Consider the following 26,240-nt stretch of genomic DNA (forward strand, 5'->3'; position numbering starts at 1 on the left):
CACACAATACTTCACGTTGTTGATGGTGTAAGAGTATGACGATTTATTTGTCTGTCTGTCTTATGTGCCTTTTGTAATGTTTCCACATGTAGAAGGCCTTTTACTTATCTTCGCTGAGTTTAAACACGGTGGCTGGCGCGACCAAATCACGGGAAGTAATGGTTTAATAATATTGCTATTTAGTTAGTATTACTACACTGTAAAAAAAAAAATGTTGGTTTAACTTAAAAAAATAAGTAACCTGGTTGCCTTAAAATTTTAAGTTGATTGAACTGGAAAATTGAGTTAATACAATCACAATGAAGGAGACTGATTTAATCATCAGAAACTCAAAATAATAAGTTATCTGAACTAAATAAATTATTTAAGTTGATTTGACAAAAGAAAAAAGAGAATCTTGACAAATCTTTTACAGAGTATCTAATATAGCTTTTCCCTCCCCAGTGAAATAAATACTTTTACAAATTAATGATTCTTTTTATTTGGAAATTGATGGGACACAAACCTAAGTATGTTACTCTGACACTAATATTAAAATGGTTAATGAATACATTCATTTTTTTGGATACATTTTGAAATTAAATGAAAGATTGCAGAAGATTGGTGCGCACACGGTAGCTCAGGTAACACAAATGTGACTCAAAGCTATCCTTCCGAGTTCATGGTATTCAACAATAACTGTATGTTCCCACTACAACCATTAACAAGCCTCCAGTCTGCTGAAAGGGTCTCTTCATTCCAGTGGGTATATGGAAAACATGCTTTAATCAGTCACATCCAGATGGTCCTAAGTCACTCTGACATTCATTTCTAAGTCATTGCCTCACTTTGCCACATCCAAGCCAACTCAGAAGGGGGTGCATTCATGCTCCGGTGATGAAGTTTCCACGATGGGACGGCCCACAGAGGTCTCTTTGTTGCTCAGATCTGTGTATAGCTGTGTGCGTGTAGGTGTAAGCGCAGTGGGGGCGAAGGAAAACCAATGTCTTTGTTCTTCCATTTGGTCAAAAGATGCCCAATAGCTAGTTTTGCAATTTAACTTGACCATTATGATGATGTCGTTGTTGTTTCCATATACCCTCACACTACTTTGAGTAAAAAATACAGTATATTTGTTAGGGATGCACAAGTTTGAAAATTTAGGCCGATACCGATAATTCTTTATATTTGAAAGCCGATAACCGATATATCGGCCGATAAACTTAAATCCAAATTTTTACCTAATTTTGAGAGCCTGATTACAAAAACAAAAGTCTCCCAATTAAATCCATGTCCCAAGCGCACAATTATAATGATGTTCTCATTATGACAGATTTGCGCTGCACATGTTGTACCGAACCGAAGAGATTTCAATCATATTTCAAGAAATTCAAAAACATAAACAGTGCTTAACAAGTGTCTCAGCTGAAGGGAATAACACATCATTATCGACTTTTATATATATCGGCCACATTTTCTTACCCAGCCGATAACGATAACATTAAAAATGAACATATATCGGCCGACGCCGATATATCGTACGCCCCTAATATTTGTTAATTAGAATCTGAACAAATGAAAGCAATACAACCCATACTGCCATGGCTCACAGTTAAAATTGTACTTTACAAATTGTCTTTTAATTTTGAGGTACAATATCCTGACATGGACATATCTGGAAAGTTTTTGTCTACCTCAGGAAATCTCTCCTGTTAGCATATGTAGATGTTTTGTCATGTGTATGTACATTTATTCTCTAAAAGGCTTTATGAAACATATCCCCAGGGTAAGGTAGTCCCCAACTTTTTTCTTGAAACATGTCAGTGTCGTTGTTTTGTCTCAAACTGCACAACAGCAATGTTTTTTTTTTCTAAAGCACATTTACTTCAATGTCCTAATCCTGGCTTAATCTAATCCCTGTCTGTGAAACCAGGCCATTTCTTCTGGAAAATGGATTTTGCTTTAGGTTAAACTTTATTAAAGAACATCTGGGTTTTGTTATCCAGTTGTTGAAGACATTTTGACTGGTGAAGTATAGATTTCATAACACATCAGAACAACTAAAGAAAATCATCTGAATGGGATGAAATGCTCTCTCGAATATTGTAAAGTGACAGAACTTGGACGAAAACACACTCTAATAGCGGCACCAAATGCCAAACACAAGGAGTGTGAATTGATTATTTATGTCAATCAATATTGCTATCAGATATAGATAAAGAGAAGCAGACTGTTTTCATTGATGTGTGCCTTCATTCACCTAACCTTTGGTTTTGTTTTTTAGATCTGGAAAGGTTTGGTCTCCAACTGGAATAGAAGAACCCAAGACAAGTCCATACACCGGAATACTGGAGTCGGAGTCACAGGTATAGCACTCATATTTGATTTTCCCATAGGATACTATTACAGACAGCTTCATTTGCATTTTAATTGAAGGGATTAAGCAGAAACTTATCCAGGGAAATTCACAAAATGCTGTGAGCACGTTGTGATCTGTTTCATTGCCTAACAGAAATATAGAAATATAAACTATACAATGCCTAATCGTCTCGACTAGTTGAGGTCAAATATATATATATATATATATATATATATATTATAGTTTAAATATAAATATATATTTTATAGTCATGCCAGTGCACGTCACATGACTACCTCAGCCAATAGAATTGGTGTGTTTGCACACATGCTTCAGACACTGGTTCCCCTAGAAGCATTCCCATAGCGTCCCCACAATGATGCAGCGTCTAATAAAGACCAACCTCTGCTGAACTGTGTCAAAAATGGATAATATCACTCCCTAAATCTTATATCAGAAGAGGAGAATATTACTTTAACCATTAGTTTTTAAATTGGGTAATGTCACATTATAACAGGGTGTTACGTAGACCGCCAAGGCATGATGTTTGCACATTAGAAAGATGACTTTTTGGCTGGTGCTCTTTGGAAATTAAATGTAATAGTCCACAATATTGCCTTTGAATTCTTCCATCCTAAAATACATTTATAACATGATGCTAATGTTTTCTTTGTATTCACTCGTGTAAGGAAAAAATAGCCCATGTCAGCCATTTTGTGGCAAAAGAGACAGATGGTTTGAAATCGTTCTTGGCCCTGACACTGGAATCAGTTGGGCATTGCACAAACCTTCAGGAAAGTCACATTCACATTTGGTGACTGTATGTCATAACGTCTATAAAGTGTTTCAGTGATTTCCAGAGCAGATGTGTGCCTCATGCTGAGATGTAAGTCATTGTGGCTTTTGCCATGGCCACTGGAAAGTATGAATGTTGAAAATCTGTAAGAATAGCGATAGAACAAGTCACGTCATTTCCAATGGAAGGAGACACGGCCAAGCATGTGGTCGAGCCAAAGAATTTTTCAGAGGCTGTATTTTAACTCGGACCGTGTAGGTCTGAGCATAACTGAGGGATTGTTTCATTGCTCGGAAGTCTTGTCACCAGCCGTAATATGAGACTTCCTTAAAGTTCATCCATCAAGCTTTTAAGGCCCTCTTTTATAGCCAAAGTTTTAGTTCATTTATTTCATCGTTACTCCAGTCTTCAGTGTCACATGATCCTTCAGAAATCATTCTAATATGCTGATTTATGCAAATGCTCAATTGTTATCGGTATATCGGTATCGGCCGATATTTGTTATTTTTTTATGTTATTGTTATCGGCCAAATAAGAAAATTTGGTCGATATATTAAAGCCACTAAATAATGTATTATTTCCTCCAGCTGTGACTCTTCAGATGTGCACTGTTCAACATGATGCTTTTGAATTTGCTGAAATATGAGGCCACCCTTAAAAATATTCTTGTTTGCCGTAACCCGACCGACCCTGTCAATTTAGGGCCGACACAATTTTTTTTTTTTTTTTCCTTTTAGTCCGACCGACTTGCCGGTTGTAACTTGCATTCAGACCGACCGATTTTTTTTTACTCTTTAAACGACTAATTCAAATTCAATAAAATAATATTAATTATATTTTAGTTAGTAGGCTATTGTGAAAGTTGCTTATGTCTACATATAAACTTAGCCAGTCTACATTCTTTCTTTTAAATAAAAACCCGTGGCGTCATTATGTTTACAATTGGTTTAGGCGTGTCACACTGGCTTGTACGTTCGCTTCGTTTCATTCGGTGTTCCCGCTTGGTAAACCCGGTATTAAACGGGCAACGGGGCTGAATATCAAACATTTCTATATATAATGATATTAAACAATTTGTCTGTGAAGACTGTGATGCAATTTTGCTATTCGCAGTCCAGAAAGGAGAGAACGATCTCTCACCCGGAGCCACAGCGCGGACAACACGACAGCCCTGCTTAATGAGTGACAATGAGGACAGAACGTGGTTACACATAGATCTGGGATATTTTACTAATTGTATTTTAGATTTCGGCTTTCAAAGATTATAAAAAGAAGATATTTGAGATGAAACCATTACAGACGCATTCTGTCTAGCGTAACTTCCTTCCCTTCACAGCGTTGCGCTGTCATTTCTTCCTAAAGCCCAAACGTAGCCTACCGTCAGAATCAGCACGATCGGTGATTGTTGTAAAATGCAGTCTGTACTGTTGCTAAACTGCGGACGCGTTCAATCATTAAAAGAGCTATTAAAAGCACTAAAGTCTGCGCAAGAGACGCTGTTCACAAGGCTGCACTGCAACGAGACAAGAAAAGTAGGCTATAGCCTCATTTTGGGCTTCATGTGCGCAGCTAAACAATCAAACATACATAAAATATAAAATGACCTGCTCTGAGATTAATTTAAACAGTTTATGTCTTAAATGAACGTAAATAGTTGGGAGAAAATGATGGTGCGTCAGTCATCTATTCTATTTGATCCGCATTCGGTCTTAAAGGGGCAGTCTAATAAACATGTGACGAGCCAGTAATGCGAATCAAACAACAAAAGGCAGAGAAAAATCACTCGCAGCTCTTGAATGAATAACTTAAACTTTAATAAGCGTTAATCTAACTATGATAAACCATGCAGTGTCATTTTACATTTGATTACTAAATTAAATTTCTTTTCAGACACAGCGACACACTTAACTGAAAAGTAGCTAATTTAAGACCTTCCTGAAATTAAATATATATAAGTATATAGGCTAATGTATTGTACCATGTATTTGTACTTGTTTTTGCTTATATCTCATGTATATATATATATATATATATAAAAGCCTGCACTGCTGCATAACAAACTGATATTTTATTCATTTTGTGATTGGCCTAAAACGTAACCGGTTGTAGGTTGCATTGACACCTAGCAGTGGATGTACAGTTTGAAGACCCAGTCAGTGACATCACAATATGCAATTTTTAAAAAATTCATGATCACCATGACCAAAATTGTACCTTTTTTTTTTACACTGAATCTTGAAAAAAAAAAATTGACCGACCTACCTGCCGGCCCCGCCTCTGCGCCTCGCCCTGCCGGCCCCGCCTCTGCGCCTCGCCCTGCCAGCCCCACCTCTGCGCCTCGCTCTGCCGGCCCCGCCTCTGCGCCTCGCCCTGCCGGCCCCGCCTCTGCGCCTCGCCCTGCCGGCCCCGCCTCTGCGCCTCGCTCTGCCGGCCCCGCCTCTGCGCCTCGCTCTGCCGGCCCCGCCTCTGCGCCTCGCTCTGCCTGCACCCTTCAAGCTCCGGGAGGCCTTTCCTGTACCCGTTCACCACCCAGAGGCTCCTCCCGTGAATTTCCCCAAGTATTTTTTTGGGGGGGGGGCAGTAGGTACCCTGTGAGGGCCATGGAGGCGATGCAGACATGGACCTCGCCTCGTCCTGCTCCGCCCTGGCCTTCGCCTCTTCCTGCTCCGCCCTGGTCTCTTCCTGCTCCGCCCTGGCCTCTGCCTCGTCCTGCTCCGCCCTGGCCTTCGCCTCTTCCTGCTCCGCCCTGGCCTTCGCCTCTTCCTGCTCCGCCCTGGCCTTCGCCTCGTCCTGCTCCGCCCTGGCCTTCGCCTCTTCCTGCTCCGCCCTGGCCTTCGCCTCGTCCTGCTCCGCCCTGGCCTTCGCCTCGTCCTGCTCCGCCCTGGTCTCTTCCTGCTCCGCCCTGGCCTCTGCCTCGTCCTGCTCCGCCCTGGCCTTCGCCTCTTCCTGCTCCGCCCTGGCCTTCGCCTCTTCCTGCTCCGCCCTGGCCTTCGCCTCGTCCTGCTCCGCCCTGGCCTTCGCCTCTTCCTGCTCCGCCCTGGCCTTCGCCTCGTCCTGCTCCGCCCTGGCCTTCGCCTCTTCCTGCTCCGCCCTGGTCTCTTCCTGCTCCGCCCTGGCCTCTGCCTCGTCCTGCTCCGCCCTGGCCTTCGCCTCTTCCTGCTCCGCCCTGGCCTTCGCCTCTTCCTGCTCCGCCCTGGCCTTCGCCTCGTCCTGCTCCGCCCTGGCCTTCGCCTCTTCCTGCTCCGCCCTGGCCTTCGCCTCTTCCTGCTCCGCCCTGGCCTTCGCCTCTTCCTGCTCCGCCCTGGCCTTCGCCTCGTCCTGCTCCGCCCTGGCCTTCGCCTCTTCCTGCTCCGCCCTGGCCTTCGCCTCTTCCTGCTCCGCCCTGGCCTTCGCCTCGTCCTGCTCCGCCCTGGCCTTCGCCTCTTCCTGCTCCGCCCTGGCCTTCGCCTCTTCCTGCTCCGCCCTGGCCTCTGCCTCGTTCTGCTCCGCCCTGGCCTCCGCCTCGTCCTGCTCCGCCTTGGTCTCCGGCCCAGTCTGGTATGCCCATGCTCTGCGGCCCAGGCCCGCCTTGGCTACCTCCTGGTCCTGTTCCCCTGCACGGGCCTGGCCCTCCGTCTCTCCCCCGGGATCACCTTCACTCTGCCCCCCGCCTGGATCGTTCTAGGAGCGTCTGGAAGCCGCTCCTTAGAGGGGGGGTTATGTGACGATCTGCGGCTGGAGTGCCCGCTTGAGCCTCTGGGGGGCACTCCTTCCTAGTTTATTGTTTCATTCATGTTTTACCCTGGACTGATTATGGTTTATTTCATGCACCTGTGTTTTATCATCTTGTTTAGTTCACCTGTTTTTAGCTCTGAACTCCAGCTGCTGGATTATCAGGAGGAAGACGGGCTGACGATACTGCAGTTGGAGAAGAATCTCCGTACACAGATCAAGATGATGCTGAAGGAGAAGGCTGGGCGTCAGAGCGAGCTGAAGTCTCTGATTCAGCAGGATCAAGATTGGTGCTTTCACGTCTCTCGAGTCTTGCTTCTAGTGTCTTGTTTTAAGTTTGTTTAATAAAGCTACACTGCGTTTGGACCCAGCCTCAGCTCTGTTTCTCCGCACAGCGTCACAGAATAACCAACCCTCAATATGGGTCCAGCAGTCGTCAGCAACCGGGCTATGACAGAATACCTGTCGTCAGTCTTGCAAGAGGGCCGGTCTGTCCAAAGGTACGCGAAGGAGTTCCTGTCCATTAGCAGTGTGGGAGCGCTAGATGATATCCAGCTCATGGGCCTGTTTCTGAATGGGCTGGATTATGAGATCGCTCGATGGATGCCGCGGGACCTTGCCAACTGGACTCTTGACGGGTATGTCGCTCGGGCTTGTTCCTTGCAGGACCTCTTCCCGATCGATCCCAAAAGAGTGCCGTCACAAGAGCAGCTGAACAGCTACAGGAAATACATCAACACACGCAACCAGGAGAAGGAGCGTCGTCATGGCGAGGTGGTGGAAATAAAGCGTCAGATCACAGTGTTGATGGAGGATTTGGAGCATCATCCTGACACAACCTTTGAGGAAGACGCTGTAAAGGATGAAAACGCTAAATGCCTCTCTGTGGACAACATCAGCTCACTGAAAGTGTTACTGGGACGGCTGGAAAACCGTAAATCAGACAGTGAAGCGCTGTGTGTGTCCATCTGTGGTCGTATTGGGGAATTGTGGGAGATGTTGCAGGTTCCTGTGGAAGAAAGAGAGAGTCTCATGCAGAACAACCACACCAGCACAAAGAGCAGATTGAACGCACTGCAAGCAGAGCTTCGGTTATTGGAGGAGCAGCAGAAGAAGAACATTGAGGGTGTTATTCAGAGGATCCGATCAGAGATGGTCAAGTTTTGGGAGAAATGCTACTACAGCCTGGAGCAGAGACAAGCCTTCGTTCCTTACTACTGTGACGATCTGGACGAGGAGGTGTTGCGTGAACATGAGCTGGAGTTGAAACGATTGAAGCAGGATTATACCGCACACCGCGAGATGTATGACTCTGTTTCCACCTGGACCAGCAACTGGACTCTCTATCAGGAGCTGGTGAAAAAAGCCACAGACCCATCTCGCTTCAACAACAGAGGAGGAAACCTGCTGAAGGAGGAGAAGCAGAGAGTCGACCTGCAGAAGACTTTGACGAAGCTCGAGAAGAGTCTGAATGCTCAGATTGACCAATGGGAAGCGGCGCAGTGTAAGGAGTTTCGTGTGAATGGGCAGTCGTTCCTGCAGTATGTGGAAGAAGAAGAAGCCCAGTCGGTGGCGGTACCGTTAAGTTGGTTTGTCAACCGCCAAAAAAAAAAGAAAAGAAGAAGATATAAACATCGTCGGAGATCTGCGGCAAAGGTTTCACGACAGGATGAGGAAGTGTGAGGTCCCCGCTGCACAGTCTGTCTCATATCTGAACAATGCTCTTGGTGAGCTGAAGGACATCTGGGAGGAGATCGGGATCACAGAGGACCAGCGGTGTCAGCGAATGGACGAGGTTCACATGCACATCAAGAAGCTGCTGGACAAGATGATCGCAGAGGAGGAGGGGTTGAAGAAGCGCTTGATGAGCAGTATTAAAGCTTGCAGAAAAAATGTGGCTTGCCTGTGTGATGAACTCCAGCTGCTGGATTATCAGGAGGAAGACGGGCTGACGATACTGCAGTTGGAGAAGAATCTCCGTACTCAGATCAAGATGATGCTGAAGGAGAAGGCTGGGCGTCAGAGCGAGCTGAAGTCTCTGATTCAGCAGGATCAAGATTGGTGCTTTCACGTCTCTCGAGTCTTGCTTCTAGTGTCTTGTTTTAAGTTTGTTCAATAAAGCTACACTGCGTTTGGACCCAGCCTCAGCTCTGTTTCTCCGCACAGCGTCACAACCGACCCTTTAAAAAAATTTTTTTGCTGTTACTGCAAACCAAAATATTTTTAAGGATGGCCTGATTGGAATCACTTTAAAAAGGAGATCGGCTACAAAAAATGATCATGAGATACTATTCTGATTATCATGAGAACATTATAATTGTGTGTGGGACATGGCTTTTAATGGTAATACTTTTATTTTCGTAATCAGCCTCTCAAAAATGATATACAATTTTAATTTATTGGCCAATATATCGGTTATCGGCTTTCAAATATGAAGAATTATCGGTTATCGGGATCGGTCCAAAATATTCATATCGGTGCATCCCTATGGTTCTTTTATCATTATCAATATTGAAAACGTAATATTTAATATTGTTTTGGAAATTGTTCTTTTTAAAAGTTCTTTTAAAATTGTTATAATGATTCAGGCTTGGTGAAAATACAAGACTTCTTTCAAGAATGCATTTATTCCAAATTTTTTACCAGTACTGTATGTATATCTCATCAGAAAACTTCCTGAAAGAAGCTATATTTTGTTTTATGTTCCCAAATATGTAAAAAAAATCTCACATTGTTTGGTGCATTTTTAAGTCTTGTATGTATTGTGCTATTTTTGAATGAATATCTCATTATTACGTGTTCGGAGAGGGAACGGTGATGTTACGGGGGTTAGTGGGTTGTTTTAGTCTGTCAACAGTGGCCATATGGTTTCCATCAGGTCCTCCCTTCATCTTCCCTTGCAGTGCTCAGGTCGATATCAGCCTTAATAAATCACGGGTCATTTTCCCCAAAGCAAGCCTTAATTAATAAAAGTAGGTTTGAGGTCAGTTTTGATTTATACAGTTCATAGCTAGCAGTAGCAAACCGTTTTGTTTGGTTGGTTCTGAATGTTCTGGCTCCGTGGGCAGTCACCCAGAACCAAAGGGCATGCTGGGATATCGCTGTAAAACAGGTCAGTGAAACCTGATTTATGAGCAGACACAAACACTCCTCATAAATATCTCCCTGGTCTTTCTGTGTTTCGCTGGCGATTACGGGAAACTAGCTTTACCCAGCAACAAAACTGTTCTCATTGGTTGTGTGTTTTGTGTCGAACACATTTAGACCTGATTTTTTGCCTACATGATACTTATGAAGAAATAAAATCATGTTAATAAAAATTTAGGGGTCATATCTTTGGATGATCAGGGGCCAATGAGTGACCAAGCATTCCTCATATTATTAAAACTTAAAATTGTATTGGTTTACACACAAAACCATGCGATATCCATACGAATGGACACAGGGTCTGAAGGGGTTAATTGTGTCACCCCACGTCACATTTTTACGTTTGCTTTTCACTGGCATCTGTTGCATTATGTAAGCAGTACAAATAACAAGCACTACCATGATGTATGTATAAATAATAGGGATGCACCAATATGAAAGCTTAACCGATAACTGGCCGATAACCGATAATTCTTTATATCTGAAAGCCGATAATTAGGGTTGGGTATCGTTTGAATTTGAACGATTCTGATTCCGATTCCGATTCCTTGTTTCGATTCCGGTTCCTAACGATTCTCGATTCCGATTCTTTTAAGAGGCAGGGTCAAAAAAGTTTAGCTAACCTTGCTAACCAACGGTCTTTCTGAAGGAAATACTCCTTCTGTAAAAATACTCCTTTTGTCACAAATTTTGCATTTTGCCGAGATTTCGTTATTTTTAGAAAAGTGAAGCCACACTTTGGATCGCCGACGTAAGGTACTCATGTTCGACTCGCGTGGTTATACCAACACTTCCGGTAGACGCTTCTTCGTTGGTGTTGTTCAGCGGTTTCTTCTTCCGCTCGGCGGACTGTGAATATCGAAACTAGGAATTGAAATTTTAACTTTTGAACGATTCCGGGAAAAACAAACCAATCGATACTCGATTCTCAATACCCAACCCTACCGATAACCGATATATTGGCTGATAAATCTAAATCCAAAATTTTATATATCTCTTAAGAGCCTGATCACAAAAACAAAAGTCTCACCATTAAAATCAATGTCCCAAGCACACAACTATGATGTTCTCATTATAATTTTATGTAGCCGATATGATATGACTTTTTTAAAGGGATTCCAGTCAAAATTTCAAGCAATTCATAACCATCATGTTGAACAGTGCGCATCTGAAGCGTCGTTAATATATTGGCCAAATTTTCTTTATCCCTAATAAATACCTTACAATTTTTGCATTACAATAATTTGCATTACGTGAGTTAAAAAATCAGCTAAAATGTGCTTAATAGCAAAATGCACATTCTTATTTCTTTAAAAATACATGTATTTTTTTAAGATTCATATCTCAATGTCTATATCATGCTAAAAGTTTTCGTGTGCATTCCGACCCATCCAGAACTTCTTAAGTTGGATAGTCGCCTGATAAGGGTGTCTTGTAATATTTCCGCTGGTATGAGAAGTATGATAAACGTAGTGTGTAATAAAAGGAGAGTCTGCTTCAACCACTCCTGCTATTTCAGTGATCCTCTAGACTCACTGCACTGCAGAATAGCTTCAATAAATCAGTTTAATGAGACATGAGCCTTATCCAGATTTATTAAATAACAAAAATCTAAGCTTAAAGTGAAATTTAATGTTTAAAAAGGTAGAGAGGTACAAATGAATGGTTTTCAATGTAAGACTACAAAACTGGCACTTTTAATAAGCTATACACCAGATGTGTAGACTAGTAAATCTGCCATTTTTATTGCAGTTACACCCATTTGTGGCAGACATGTGAACTAAAGGAGCATGCATCTACGTCTCCTTTCCAGCAAAGGTCAGAACAGACGTTATTTCTAAACATTATAGATAACCATAATAACATCACGTTTCTATTAGTTTCGGTTGTAATCGGCTAGTGGTTGATCAAAGCGGAGGTAGATAATAATATATAGAAGATCCACAAAATAACACGCCATCATGGTAACACACGACTATAGAATAAAGCACTAAAAACAATGTGCATTACTGATAGAAAAACGAAGAAGAAAAAGATTTATTAAAATGAAAAAAACATCAAATGTGAAGCTATTCTGGGAATGTCAGCTTTTCAAGATGATTTGTTCTTTTTATGTCTAAAAATGGTGCATTTAACTGTGAAATTGCATGTAAGTACATATTGTATTACAGTATTTCCCTGTATATATAAAGGGAACTACAGTTCATGTTCTGTATACAATTTAATTTTCAATCAGGGCATTTATGGTGCAAAGAGTTCTGTTTTAACATTAAGTGTGGAACTTAAGAGAAAAAAGATAAATGACATGAACCCATCAAACCCTAAAATGTACATATTAACACCTAAAATGGACATATTATGACCTGAAATGGACACATTAGCTCGTGAAATGTACTTATTAGCACCTAAAATGTACATATTAACACTTAAAATGTATTATTAGCACCTAAAATGGATAAAAGTTTACCTTTTGAAAAGGTACAGCCCCAGTGACAGCTTTTGTACCTTTTTTTCTGAGAGTGCATGAACCCATCAAACCCTTTATCTCGCACGTTGTTTTAAATGAGGAGAACAGCTGGCGTCTGTCCACTCAAAGATGAGAGATGCAATATAACGCTTGTCTTGCTGCCCATACCGGCATTATGAAATGTAATGAAGATTGATATGAGATCTTTTTCATGGTCATGAGGCTAAAAACAACAGAAAGCAGAGCTTCATGATCTGCAGACGCTGTGGGACTGAAGCGCAGAGCACTGCTTACACGTGAACGTGTTCCTCCGCTATCCATGAAAATACTGCCGTTATTTATTCCCCCTCGGGTCGTTCCAAACCAATATGCAACGTTTTGGTATCAACCCCTGAGAAAAAATGTTTCTTAAACAGCAAATCCTCATATCAGAGTGTTTTCTGAAGGATCATGTGACACTGAAGACTGGAGTAATGATGCTGAAAATTACGTTTTAAAATATAATCAAATGCATTTCTGTATTTAAATGTACATTTTCCATTTGTGCAATGTTTGGTGCAAAAATAGAAATGATAATTCATCGTGATCGTGACATGCGTTCTTAATTTGCATGTTGAATTTTGCTGAATTTATTGTGTGACATTTAATGAAAATGCAATCGCAAGTGTCTTAAATGTGAGTGTGAATGCAATTAAGAAAAATCAATTCAATGATCGTTTTGGTTGAACATTTTATACATATAATCAATTCTGTAATACATTTCCATTTTAAGTTTGCAAATTATTAAGCGTTAAAATGTGTACTCAATTTACATATTAAAACTAGTGTATGAAATGACAATTCTATAATAGATTTTTCATTTTCATTTTGCACCAACGTTGCACAAATATAATGGAAAATGTCAATTTAAATACAGAAATGCATGGCCATTTTACATATTGCATTGTCATTTTATATATTACATTTCAAATTGAATATTGCTACCCTTATGCTTTCATAAGTTTTGACTGTATTTTTGATTGGATAAATGCAGCCTTGGTGCAGAAGAGACTTAATTATTCCACATTTTGACTATGATATCAAAGCTACATCCCTCCTGAAATGGTCTTAATATTTAAATGGAAAAGTTGTTTTTCTTATTATAAAACATTAGTGCATTCAGTTTCACTGATTTTTTTTGTGATCAGTTGTTTTGTATAATTATAGATTTCAGATTTGATGAACGTGAATGAACTTTTGTTTGAACTTAATGTAGATTTATTGCCATTAATTTCTGACATGCAGAGTTTTAAACTTGGCAGCCATTAATATTAAATGAACTTTCGTTATTTATTTCTCAGAATTAGTCCCCAAATACGATACTTCAGACAAACGTTTAACAAAACAACAGCATAAAAAGATGTCTCCACACCATATGCAAAGGATAACAGATCAGTTGCCTTAAATGACTGCTGATGTCATTACATGGCTGCTAACTTATAATCAAAAGCTGTGCTGACCAGAGGCAAATGATGGAGTTTGTCTGCAACAGTCAATATTTACATATTTTGTCAGTAAGCTGTTTATTGAGTGCATGTCAGATCTGTAAACCTGTCAAAAGCTGTTTTATGTTCAGCACAATTCCGATTATATTAGCTCTTAGTTGAAACAGTGAATAATTTGCTCTGTATATATATTTCGTTACACCCCCAGCTTACAATCAAAAACTACTTTTTTACAGACCTTTCGACCAATCAGCAGTGGCTATAGCCCGACTCCGAAGAGTCCATCTCCCAAGAGTCCCCTCACAGGCGGTGTGTCCTACAATAACGGCAACTCAAGACCGACGTACAACAGCCCAGCCGGACTGTATGCGCACAACAACGGCAATGGTGCCCTGCCAAAGCAGATGGCAGGCCTCAGCCTGGGCTCTCCTCACAGGTGGGACACTTTACAGTTTCCACACATGCACAGGAATAGCATAATGGGCCCTATTTTAAGGATCTAAGCTCATGGTAGGGCACAAGTGCACTTAGGTCGTGTCCGAATCCCCTTTTGCTAGTTTAACGATGGGGAAAATGGTCGGCGTAGGGTCTAAAATGCTCTCTATTCTCGTAATGAGTAATGGGTGTGTTTTGGACGTAACGTGCAAAATAAACAACAACCCTCGCCAGTTGCGCTCGCGCCATGACGGATTCGAGTTTACAAGCGGAAAAACTGAACACTTCTCTAGCGAGGAAACCGATCTGCGATGACATCATGAACCGATCTGCGCGAGGTTAAAGCGTGCAAGAAGAAAAATCCGTTTTATTTTTTCCCAAATTCCGTTTTTTCCGTTTTAATTTTAGGAATTAGGTGTTTTTTTTACCCTTGACTGTTATTTTAGTCGTAAAAAGAGTGTGCTTTTAAAGTTAATGATTAAAATGTATTAAAAAATAAATACAAATAAATTAGGAATGAGCTTAAATTTATTGAGGTAATACAGACATTTACTCAGTAGCCTTTTCAGGACAAATACTGCATGATGCAACATAACACTGCACTCTTCAAGCTACAACAAAATATGGTTATGAGCTTTAAACTGTCCAGTAATATAAATTAAATTAGTTTATATAAGTTTAAATAAAGTCCCACTCTGTCTCTCACGGAGTTCGCTTCGCTTTTGTCTGTCTCGCACGGTATGTGAGAGAGACGGAGGGAGAGCGAGGAAATAAAACTGAAAGAATACGCTGCGTGTTTTAAATACTGTTAAAAAATGAAACGCAGTATGTGGCGGCGAATTGGTCTATGTGTGGGAAACACTGCATAAGTCACGTGCGAACTTCTCGGCTCGGCACTGACGGCTTCAGCGTTGAGTTTCTTAACTTTTTGCCGACGAAAGGAGATCCGTGGAGAGCCGCTTCGCCATGCTTTCATTGTTTTGGGTTGGAGGGTTTGTGTCGCCCAGGGCTGCGTTTCCCAAAAGCATCGTAAGCCTAAGTTGATCGTAAAAACGATCTTACGAATGATCTTATTATGTTCTGTTTCCCAAAAGCATCGTAACTTACAGTAAGTAGCACTTGAAAATCTTCGTAGAACTACGAGTGCTCTGGAGTAATCGTACATCCCCAAGTGCATCGTAAGAAGACAGAGTTACGAGGTCACCTGCAGGACAACCGGCAGATTACACTTTTATCTAGATTCAATAGATTACACTGCAACGTAAGTAGCCTATAATATATAGGTTTTGATTGTACACTTTGTTGTACTCGTGTTTTGTTTAACCCTTATGCTGCATTAGGGACATTTTTGGTCTTTTGCAGTTTAATTTCTTTGACCATTTTGGCTGTTTTAATGCAAATGGTATGAAATTTGGCAAAATTGTGACTTTTTGGATACATGTAAAAAATGTGATCCCATTTTGCAAAATATGTATAACACACACTGTGTAGATCAAATAGTAACACTGAGCACCATAAAGACCAAAAATGGCCCATTGAAACCCATTAAAACGTTGTTTAAATCTGAGGCTGTCAGTAATACATGAAACATGATTTTTGCACAAACATCCTTTCATTTTGAAGCAAAAGCATTATATTTGCATTATATAGTGTATTCCACCAGATGACGTCACTACATATTTATTCCCTATGGGTGGAAATGCACCATATTTTAGGCAATAGGCAATGTTTAATAGGTGGCCATTTTTGGTCTCTAACGCGCTAAGTGGGATTTTTTGCAAAGTGGGACTGTGATAATCCAAATCTAAAGTTTTCTCTTTGCATTTAGTTTATTGAAAATAATTGAATTTTTGTGTTTTTTCCTCTCATACAAATCGATGGTTTCCCAAACAAAACTGGTAATTAAAGGGTTAAAATCCTGAAATTGAATACATTTTTGGTAGTCATGATGAGGACTGATGCTGGTTAAAAGATTTAACTTGGTAAAAGTGGAAAATAATAATAATATATATATAATATTTTAGGCAATGTTTAATATGTGGCCATTTTTGGTCCTTAATGCACTCAACGGTGTTAAAAATCTAATGCAGCACAAGGGTTAAATTAATAAATTAAATAATTAAAAAGGGAAGAAAAAAATAGAAAATACAACAACAACAATAGTTAACAACAACAACAAAAAAATCATAAAATAAGTAATCTGGGAAATATGCTTTAAAGACCGGGCAAAATAGGGATGAATTCAAAAAAATCTGCCAATGACTTGCTGACGTGCACGAAAACCAGCCATGTATTGGGCATTTCTCGCGGACCTCCTTCCCTGATCTTTAAACACGGTTGCAGTTTGTTTGCAACACGTCCTTCCAGATGTTTTGTTTTTCCTTATTTGTATGGTGTCTTTTAAATCTGTTAAAAATAAAATCTTTGTTTCCCTATATCTCCTCTGGAAGGACATTAATTTTATCTTTTTGAAAGGTAGCCTATCTTGTTTTGTCATTTTGTCAGCCTGTATAGGTGTTTTATATCCATATAGGCTTGTCTTGATTTCTAATCCACAACAAATGACGATTATTAGGTTAAACGTTCAGAATACGACTCCATATAAGGTTATATTTCAGCACTTCGCGAATGGATAGCGACGCTTAAGTAGCACGTAGAACGCGTTCTCGCTCATGCGTTCATGTTAAGTGCATTTTTGGGAAACGCACGTGGAATTGCTGCGATCGTTCGTAACCTTGCACGTAGAGAGCGCTTTTAAGAGCTAAGATACATCGTTATCGGGAAACCCGGCCCAGATTTGCTTCCCCCGCTCTTCTCCCACACAAAAACAGAATTTCAAACCAAATCTGTAAAATCCCACGAAATTCCGTTAACACTAGATTCCGCGTTAATATTTGGCATGTGTGTGTGCGCTGCTTTGCGTCCCTGTGCGTGTACGCAGAGTGTACGTGCGTTGTGGACCTCACATCACTAACGCGCTCTTTAAATAACAAAAAAATACTGCGTCATTGATAAGGTTGGGTATCGTTTGAATTTGAACGATTCTGATTCCGATTCCTTGTTTCGATTCCGGTTCCTAACGATTCTCGATTCCGATTCTTTTAAGAGGCGGGGTCAAAAAAGTTTAGCTAACCTTGCTAACCAACGGCCTTTCTGAAGGAAATACTCCTTCTGTAAAAATACTTCTTTTGTCACAAATTTTGCATTTTGCCGAGATTTCGTTATTTTTAGAAAAGTGAAGCCACACTTTGGATCGCCGACGTAAGCTACTCATGTTCGACTCGCGTGGTCATGCCAACACTTCCGGTAGACGCTTCTTCGTTGGTGTTGTTCAGCGGTTTCTTCTTCCGCTCGGCGGACTGTGAATATCGAAACTAGGAATCGAAATTTTAACTTTTGAACGATTCCGGGAAAAACGAAAAGTTAGTCTCGGTTCCAATCGATACTCGATTCTCGAGTATTTATAGTTCCTCAAAATAGCAACGCTCTAACAATGCATCTGAACACACACCTCGCTTTCAGACCAGCAGCCCATGCATTCGCTATTTAAACAACGTGTCACTGGACGTGAAAATGAAAACTGCGTCAGGCTGAAACTAGCAAAAAAACACTTTTTTGCACCAGGTGTGTGATAGGGCCCAAAGCATTTTTCTTTGGAATAACAATTAGACCAGGAACGCATGGTAAATAGGGTCAGGTCTAAATTCATGTTAACTGTGCACAGCTATAGTCCAGCCAACACAAACCAGACCGGTTGCAGTGGTGCCAGAAACGCATATTTATGATCCTCACAAGGCTGTGAGAAACGCAGTGATTTATCAAGAAGGCGATCTTGGGGATCTTTCCCATGTTGGACATCTACAGTGCAGGTCCTGTCTTCACTCAGAGCACTTGCACACAACAATAAACATCTCAGGATGAGATATGCTACAGCTCTTCAGGCATATTGTTATGTAAAAATGAGTTCATGAGTTCAGCGAAGCACAGGACTGGAAGAAGTGAACATCTGCCGCACTGATATTTGCAAAACAGCCTTGAATTATTCTGAAGCACTAGTGTATTTGGATGCAAGATAAGGGTGATCGAGAACCGCTTGCTGTTTACTCTGAAGATGACAAATCCGCTGTTTATGAATTCCTGCATATGTAAGGTAGAAGTTGTCATAACACTGATCACTCTCATGGAAACTTCCAACAAGGAAATCCATCGTGCAAGTTTTCTTAGGGGGAATCAGTTCCTTCAAAGATCTGAACATAACAACAGTCAAACTTGTTTGGACATGTCTACTCATTCTTTATTAGTAGTAATGGTGATTTCTGTAAATTAAGAGATGAGAAAGTATCATGAATGGACAACTCTTAATTTATTGACAAGCAACATGTGCATCATATTCCACTCGCTCATTTAGAGGCGATTAGGAGCAGCTCAAAGCTTCACAAATATAGCATTCCTGTGAAGAAAATTATAAAAATAAAAAACAGAGCCGTCTTTATCAACAGAAAGTAATCAAATGTAAAACAACATTGCATAGCCTTCACTGTATATAAATATAGATTAAACTTACTAAAGAGCAGTGAGTTATTGTTTTCTTGTCTGATTAACATTAATAACACGGACGGCCGCAGGAATATTAGGCTGCCGTCACTTTAAGAGCTGAAGGCACGGATCCAATATACTGATACACGTGCAACTTATTTCCCAACTGTTCATTTTCACTTAAACACAACCGAGGTTTTATAAGTAAATACTCACCAAGCAGGGCATTTTCACCAGTTTTTGAACAGTTTTTATTGTTTTTTTGTTTTTGTTTTGTTTTTTGTTTTTTTAGGCCATATAGAGAGTGTGCAATATCTGTTTGTGTTTTCTTTTTTGCTGTGAATTGTCTTTTTTCCTGTCTTGTAAAGCTACGGAATGGACAGTGTCCACAACAAATTTCCCTTCGGGGACAATAAAGTATATCAATCAATCAATTAAGGCACAATTGTAAAAGCTTTATTGTTTATAAAGCTATTATGGGCCAATAACCGGTGCCCAATCAATTTGAGCACCCTTAATTACTTAATTATATATATATTATTTCAAACAATTTAATTTAAAGATTGTAAAAACGCAAGCATAACAATTGCTGTTAAACTGTGATAAAAGAATTTTACATCAATAATTTCCAGCATTAACAACTGCACGTTTATTACAAGATTAATTTACTGTGTCCAAACTTTTGACTTGTATGTGTGTATCTGAGTATTTGTATTAAATGTGTTGTATTTTAATTTTAAACCAATTACTTTGGCTTCCATTGCTTTAGAGATGTACTCCTGCTTTTATAAATAACCTGATGGACTGAGAGAGTGTTTAGTTCAGTATGAAAACACATGGCGATAGCAGATGTTCATGTTCGCGATCTGGATATGTTTTCCTTTCAGTTTCAGCCCCGAACCACCGATGAATTCATCAGGCAACCGCAATGGTTTCGACCCGCAGTCGGACGTCTACAGGATGCTTCAGGACCCCGAGGAACCTGTGTCCGCTCCCAAACAGTCCGGCTCCTTTAAATACCTGCAGGGAATCCTGGAAGCTGAGGACGGGGGTCAGTTTCATTTCATTATTTCTCTCTCACGTGACAAATGCGGGTTCATTTCAGCAGTGGTGTGTAACGCACTTACTCCTATTAGCCAGTATGGCAGGTTGAATTGTATATATATATATACATTTTTAAAAAATGCATCTGAAATAATAATAAGAGCAGTATAGTGTTGTCAAAAACGTATTGAGCATAATTTTACTAATTCCCGCAGATTTTGAGCTCAAACCCAAAGTGTGGCCTTTAAAGCCGCCTCTCAGTACTAAAAAAAATGTACTCCCGCTGTGTATTGCACTTAAACAGTCAAATACACACACAATAATGACAAAATGCCGGTCTTGGAAAGTATTCACGTAATGTTTAATGTCAACGTAAACAGTTGAGAAAGAAAACGCGTGTGTAACAGTATATTGGATCTGTGCATTGTCTTAAAGTGACAGTAGCCTAATATTCCTGCTGCCAAATTATGAGATAATATTAAAAATATTCATGATAATTTTTGTCGATGTCAAAATTGTGGCCAGGTGAAGATGCTGAGTGGCTTTGGAAAACCACTATCCACAGAAAAGTGAATGTCAGGCCGTGTTCAGAATGTATTGTATCGATAATGTATCGATAATGTCCTATATTGTAATTTTGTGTGTGATCAAACCGATAATACAATAATTATCGCCTCAGGTATGTTCAGTGGAAATAATAACATAAGAATGATGCAATGTTTTATTACAATACATCGCTATTTACTCGTTACTTAGAAATGCTACACTATTTTTGTAGAAAATTGCCTCGCTATTGAAATATGTATTCAGTAAAAGCACTTTTTTTGGGGCCAGATTGCTCTCTTGGAGGCTAAAAGCTCCCAAAAATGTTGTGCTTTGTGTCATATAAGCCCAAAATTGTGTTTAGTCTAAGCCAGATCCCACGAGAGCACGCTATACTTACGCCTTCGCCATCTCTCGCACCCTGAATTAGACCCCGATGGAGCCGCACGGATCAGGGATCAAGTGTTTAAGTGTGTAATTGGGGGTATTCGTTGACAGGTTTGGAGTAGTAACCTGTCCCAGCCGTTCTTGGGAATAAGGCAGAGTTAATGATCTCACTTTGGCACAACAACAGTCAGATGGTGAGGCGGGCACCATTGAGACAGTTTCGCATATTATTTTATCCGGATGTTTCCTCGTTCAGCGTGAAACCGAGATAGGCGGAGGCCTTGGCAGCTGTGCTCCATACTCTGTCTTAACCGTGCCCTGAAGCTAACATACACACACACACACAACCGGGACTTTCAGCTACGTCTGCATGGAGATTAGCGTCTGACTTGGGATTGAAGTGTTAAGGACATTAATCCTGGCCATCTCTTGTTCCAGGGACAGCTGTGAAGCGCTTACTCTGAGAGATTTTTGTTTGTTTTGGGATAAACAAGGGATCATGGGAAGTCAGAAGTAGCTGTTCAAAGCAATAGTTGGCCCAAAAGTTACAATTCTGTCAATACTTTATCCTCCTCAAGTCGCTCAGAGCGTGTACTCCACTGCCATTGGACACAAAATGAGATTTTTTAACTCTTTCCACACCAGCATTTTCACAAAGGTTTCAAGGCCCCAAGAATATTTAGTTGTGTAAATATCTAAGGATGCAATACATTAAAAGAATATATCCTCTACTTTTAAACAACAACAAAAAACAGATTTATTCTAACTTCATGCATTCTTGTTTTATGAACACTTGAATGCAAGTTTCATTAAAAAAAGCAACGTTTTGAGTAAAAAGCTGAAACAAATCCCATTTTTGTTAAAGACTACATCCAGATGGGATTCAGGCCCTGTTTACACGAGAACGCTCGCGGGTGAAAACGTAAAAATATTTTATCGGATGTGCCTTTCGTTTACACGGCGACGGCGTTTTTGAGGCTTAAAAACGCAAAAAAGTGAAACCACCCTCTAGAGTGGAAATCTTAAAAACGTTCCGCCGCGTTCCCGTGTAAACGGTAAAAACGCAAAAGTCTGCTTGACAGTGGACTTGGTGTTGTAGTATGCACTCCTAGCCACCTGGAGTGCATACTACATTGAATTTCACAGACTTTTGCGTCACCATTTGCACGCGGATTTCCCAAACAAAACGCTCATCAAGTGATGACGCAACGCCACTTTTGCGTTTTCTCTTCAGAATCGTTTCCGTGTAAACAGAGCCTCAGAAGGATGATCGAAACGCAGATGAAGTAGATCGAGTCCATCAACACCTCAAAGCTTCACAGTCCTGTAGCTGTCATTCAGTAACATTAGCCAGACTTGATTTACATGCTGTTTAATGCTGATGGTCGCGTTATTTTACATATGCATCTGCTTACACACGAGATCGCTTGTTTCTGCGTCTTTTCCGCTTGTGTTTTGATCTGGAGATTCAGTAGACTTTCAGAAGATGAGTAATAGCGCCCCCTACCGTATAACACAGTCGAAAGCCCTAAATGAAGCATTGTCTTGAAAATGGCGGGGAATTTTACTCTGATGAATAGGTTTCTGAGTGAATTAGTGGAACAGCATAATTTAATGCAGAAAGTGGAAAGACTGAGTTAGTTTTGGAGATCAGAAGATCAAGCATTTACTTTGGGAGTCCAGTAATTGGAAGCCACAATTAAACGATTATGAAAGATGATTAAGGCCAGGTGTGGTGATGAGGTCTGCAAAGCTGAGGTGTAAACCTGGTCAAACACACCTCAACAAGATCATCAATGTCTTCTGAAGTAATAGAGAGTTACAGGCAGCTGAAAAAACACTGTGGGAAAGTGGATTTCATGCAAAAATATTCTGATTTTGAGTGCCATTTTCCAAGATTTCACTCTTCTTTTGAAATCCCCCATTCTGTATGTTCATTTTTCTTTTTGAATGCTATTTAAAGCAACTTTAAATAGCATTCAAAGCATACCTTTTATCAGTTCTTGCTCTCCCTGGGAAAAATATTGATGGTTTAACTTAAAAAAGTAAGTAACCTGGTTGCCTTAAAATTTTAAGTTAATTGAACTGGAAAAAGTGAGTTAATACAATGAAGGAGATTCATTTAATCATCAGAAACTCAAAATAATAAGTTCTCAACTAAATAAATTATTTAAGTTGATTTGACAAAAGAAAAAATATTTTTTTACAGTGCTTGACAGCGGTGTTGCGAGCGCTGTATGCTCTTCTGTTTGAACTACAGGAAGGCTTTTTTGTGTTACCGATTTTATTTTGAGCATTGCAAGCAACTTGGTAGTAAAATGTGCACAACACTACGACTCATCCTGGACTAAGATGAGATTAAGATACTAATTATTTATAGCTTAAGCACACTGCACATTGTGATGTCACCCTCCAGAAAGCGTAGTGGTTAAACTAAATAATGTGTGCCTTGATAATCACATCATTGACGGCATTGAATGGCTGTCAGAGTAGAAATGGATGAGTCATAAACCGAATCACAAAATTGTCTGCGATTTTTCTTGTAAAACATCAATAATTTGTCTGTCAAAATTTTATTGGAATTGCAATTCAGATCAGAAACCACCTCTTTAATGTGGTTTCAATCAAATTATAGGAAATATCAGGGGGGGGGGGGGGGGGGGGGGGGTTCTGTCTAGACTTTCAAAAACGAATCTGGATAAAAATTAAATCTGGTAAATTATCAGGAATCTTCAATTCTGAACGAATGAACTAATCCTTCAGATTCAATATGGCATAACCTGACTAAGGTCTGTTGGATACAGTAGAAATGGATGAGTCATAAACCGAATCACAAAATTGTCTGCGATTTCTCTTGTAAAACATCAATAATTTGTCTGTCAACATTTTATTGGAATTGCAATTCAGATCAGAAACCAACTCTTAATGTGGTTTCAATCAAATTAGGAAATATCATGTTTTTTTTTTTGTTTGTTTGTTTGTTTTTTTAGCTGTCTACACTTTCAAAAATGAATTTGGATAAAAATTCAATCTGGTAAACTGTAGATCCTTTGTACACTCTATTAACATCTTGTAAGTAAATGTTAATAAAAACAAATCTAAAAAAAATAATAATAATTCAATCTGGTAAATTATCAAGAATCTTCAATTCTGAAGTGAATTAATCCTTCAGATTCAATATGGCATAACCTGACTGAGGTCAGTAGGATTGGACACCTGGGTTAATTGAATGATTCAATGACTCACTCAAAACACACAAAACAACACTGGGTTGTTGCCATCAATTGGCATAATGCGGTAACCTTTTTGGTGAATGAATTTAAAAGTTTAAAACTATAGTATCGGCAACTTCGTGATCTAGACAGGACCGTGTCCCACACTAGAGGAGCTTTGGTTACTTCATGCGCTTCGATCTGCTTTTGTTGCAAAGCTTGGGTCTTGTAAATAACACGAATCACAAGTCAGCAATATTTCTGATGAGTTATTTCGTGCACAATGACAAACAGGGATTGAGGTTAACACCCTCACATCCGCCAAATGCGGGTAAAATGAGCTTTGGCGGGAAACGCTGTCCAATCGCGAGCTGGTTTGGCGTGTTTCTACGTTTACTCGCTTTGCTGGGGAAGTTCGTGTGAGACAAATGTGTGCGGATTTAGCGCAAATACGCTACTCATGATATATTAAATACAGAATCTGCGCATTTTCACAGACGTCTCTACGCAACAAATAACGGCGCTTGTTCACTTGCGTTGAAGTAATAGCGAATATTAAAAAGCAGTTGGTTAACAGAAAAGACATTGTTATTTTCCAGCATCCGACATGTTCTGTGTAAAACACATTTTTGTTGAGAAAAAAAAAGCCTGTTAAAATCGATTTCCTATTTTCGTTTTCGATACTTGTGCTGGCGGGTCCGATCGATTGTGTAATCGGTTCTCGAACGTAAACGTTGATCACTGTATCATTGACTGCAGTTTGTTTTGTTTCCAGGGGTGTCACCGGTGGACAGGCCTGGGGTTCGAGGCTTGCGCTCCCCGGTTAAGTCCCCGGTGCCGAAGCTGGGCAGCCCCATCACGGCCCCTCTGGCGCCCATGGCCGGCCTACAGAAGCTGCCTCAGTGCACACGCTGCGGGAACGGCATTGTGTAAGTGCCATCTATCTATTGCTAATGGCTAATGGGGCTTGCATGAGCCTTTATAATGTTTACTGGGGTGCATTTATAATGTTAGTATGATTTGTACATCAAAAACTGTCATAATTATGAAATAAACAGCATTTTTCCTACCCTGATTGTAGCCTTCGGTTTAAACGGGGCGTGTCTCTGTGAGACTTCAGTGTAAACGCCCACTGCTGTGATTGGGTGACCAATTTGCATATTAAATGAGCATTAAATGTGGAAATTTTAGCACGTTTAGTTACAATTAGAGTTTGTGAAAAGTGTTGATTATAGCATTATATTTAGATCGTGGCATGAAAGGGATCTCGTCATTGAAACTCGACTTCTGCACACTAACAAAGGCTGTCATCATAACTATCAATGCAAATACGAGGTTCGTTGATTATAACGGGAGTTTTGGCGAGAGCCCAGAATTCGGTCACTGGCACAGACAGCAACACAGTGTCGGCCCAGATCCGGCCCACATCCGGCACAAGTGGATTCCTTGTTGTTGCTGTCTGGGGATAAACCAACCCAATCTCACGGGAATTTGTACGAATTTTACGAGGTGGCTAATTCGTAACAATTTGTACGACCTCACTCGTACGAATTAGTACGATTTAGCTAAATCGTACATATTTTACGAATTAGAATTCGTACGAATGACCTACCCCTGACCCCGCCCCTAAACATAACCGTCACGTGGGTTTAAACAAATCGTACAAATTTGTACGAGTGAGGTCGTATGAATTAGTACGAAATAGCCACTTTTGAATCACTCGTACGAATTCGTACGAATTGGTCGTGAGATAGGGTAGGATAAACTCGTTCTGTTTAAATTACAACTCCAGCGATTGTAAAGGGTGCGTTCTTTAAATATGTAATTTAATCACAGTTTAAATAACAGATTTTTTTCATTCTTCTAAAAGAAACAATGTGAAGGTCACCATTTAGTTACTGATAAAAACACCATTTTGAGACAAAAACATCAGACTGTAGGCCTTCATGAATCTTCAGAAATCACTGGGCACTTGTGATTTCGGTTTGACATGTTAGACTAATGATCGAGCTGGAATCAGTGGGCGGGGCTACTGAACTTTAGGGTTAGTGATGTAACCAACCCAGGAAGTAGCTCGTTGTAGTCCTTAAACATCAATTTCTTTAAAAGCAAATGTGAACTTTGAAGCGTCGTAACTTTG

At 40.3% G+C, this 26,240-nt stretch overlaps 2 protein-coding genes across 2 annotated transcripts in view; both read left to right on the plus strand.

The window, feature by feature from the left end:
* pdlim4 (PDZ and LIM domain 4) overlaps positions 1 to 26,240 on the plus strand; it is a 47,149-nt gene that overhangs the window by 17,539 nt on the left and 3,370 nt on the right. Inside the window, exons 3-6 of the mRNA XM_089123994.1 lie at positions 2,264 to 2,345; positions 14,180 to 14,379; positions 19,802 to 19,965; positions 24,876 to 25,029. Of these exons, the coding sequence (XP_088980120.1) occupies positions 2,264 to 2,345; positions 14,180 to 14,379; positions 19,802 to 19,965; positions 24,876 to 25,029 (600 nt within the window). The remainder of the gene's footprint in view (positions 1 to 2,263; positions 2,346 to 14,179; positions 14,380 to 19,801; positions 19,966 to 24,875; positions 25,030 to 26,240) is intronic.
* Positions 6,674 to 9,965, plus strand: LOC148970699 (protein regulator of cytokinesis 1-like). The gene is made up of 5 exons (XM_089123713.1): positions 6,674 to 6,747; positions 6,968 to 7,154; positions 7,512 to 8,425; positions 8,514 to 8,906; positions 9,914 to 9,965. Exons 1-5 carry the CDS (start codon positions 6,674 to 6,676, stop codon positions 9,963 to 9,965), a joined length of 1,620 nt encoding a protein of 539 aa, XP_088979839.1.

The sequence above is a fragment of the Pimephales promelas genome, chromosome 19, assembly GCF_988280905.1.
Source record: "Pimephales promelas chromosome 19, fPimPro1.hap1.1, whole genome shotgun sequence".
In the NCBI taxonomy this organism is placed as follows: domain Eukaryota; kingdom Metazoa; phylum Chordata; class Actinopteri; order Cypriniformes; family Leuciscidae; genus Pimephales; species Pimephales promelas.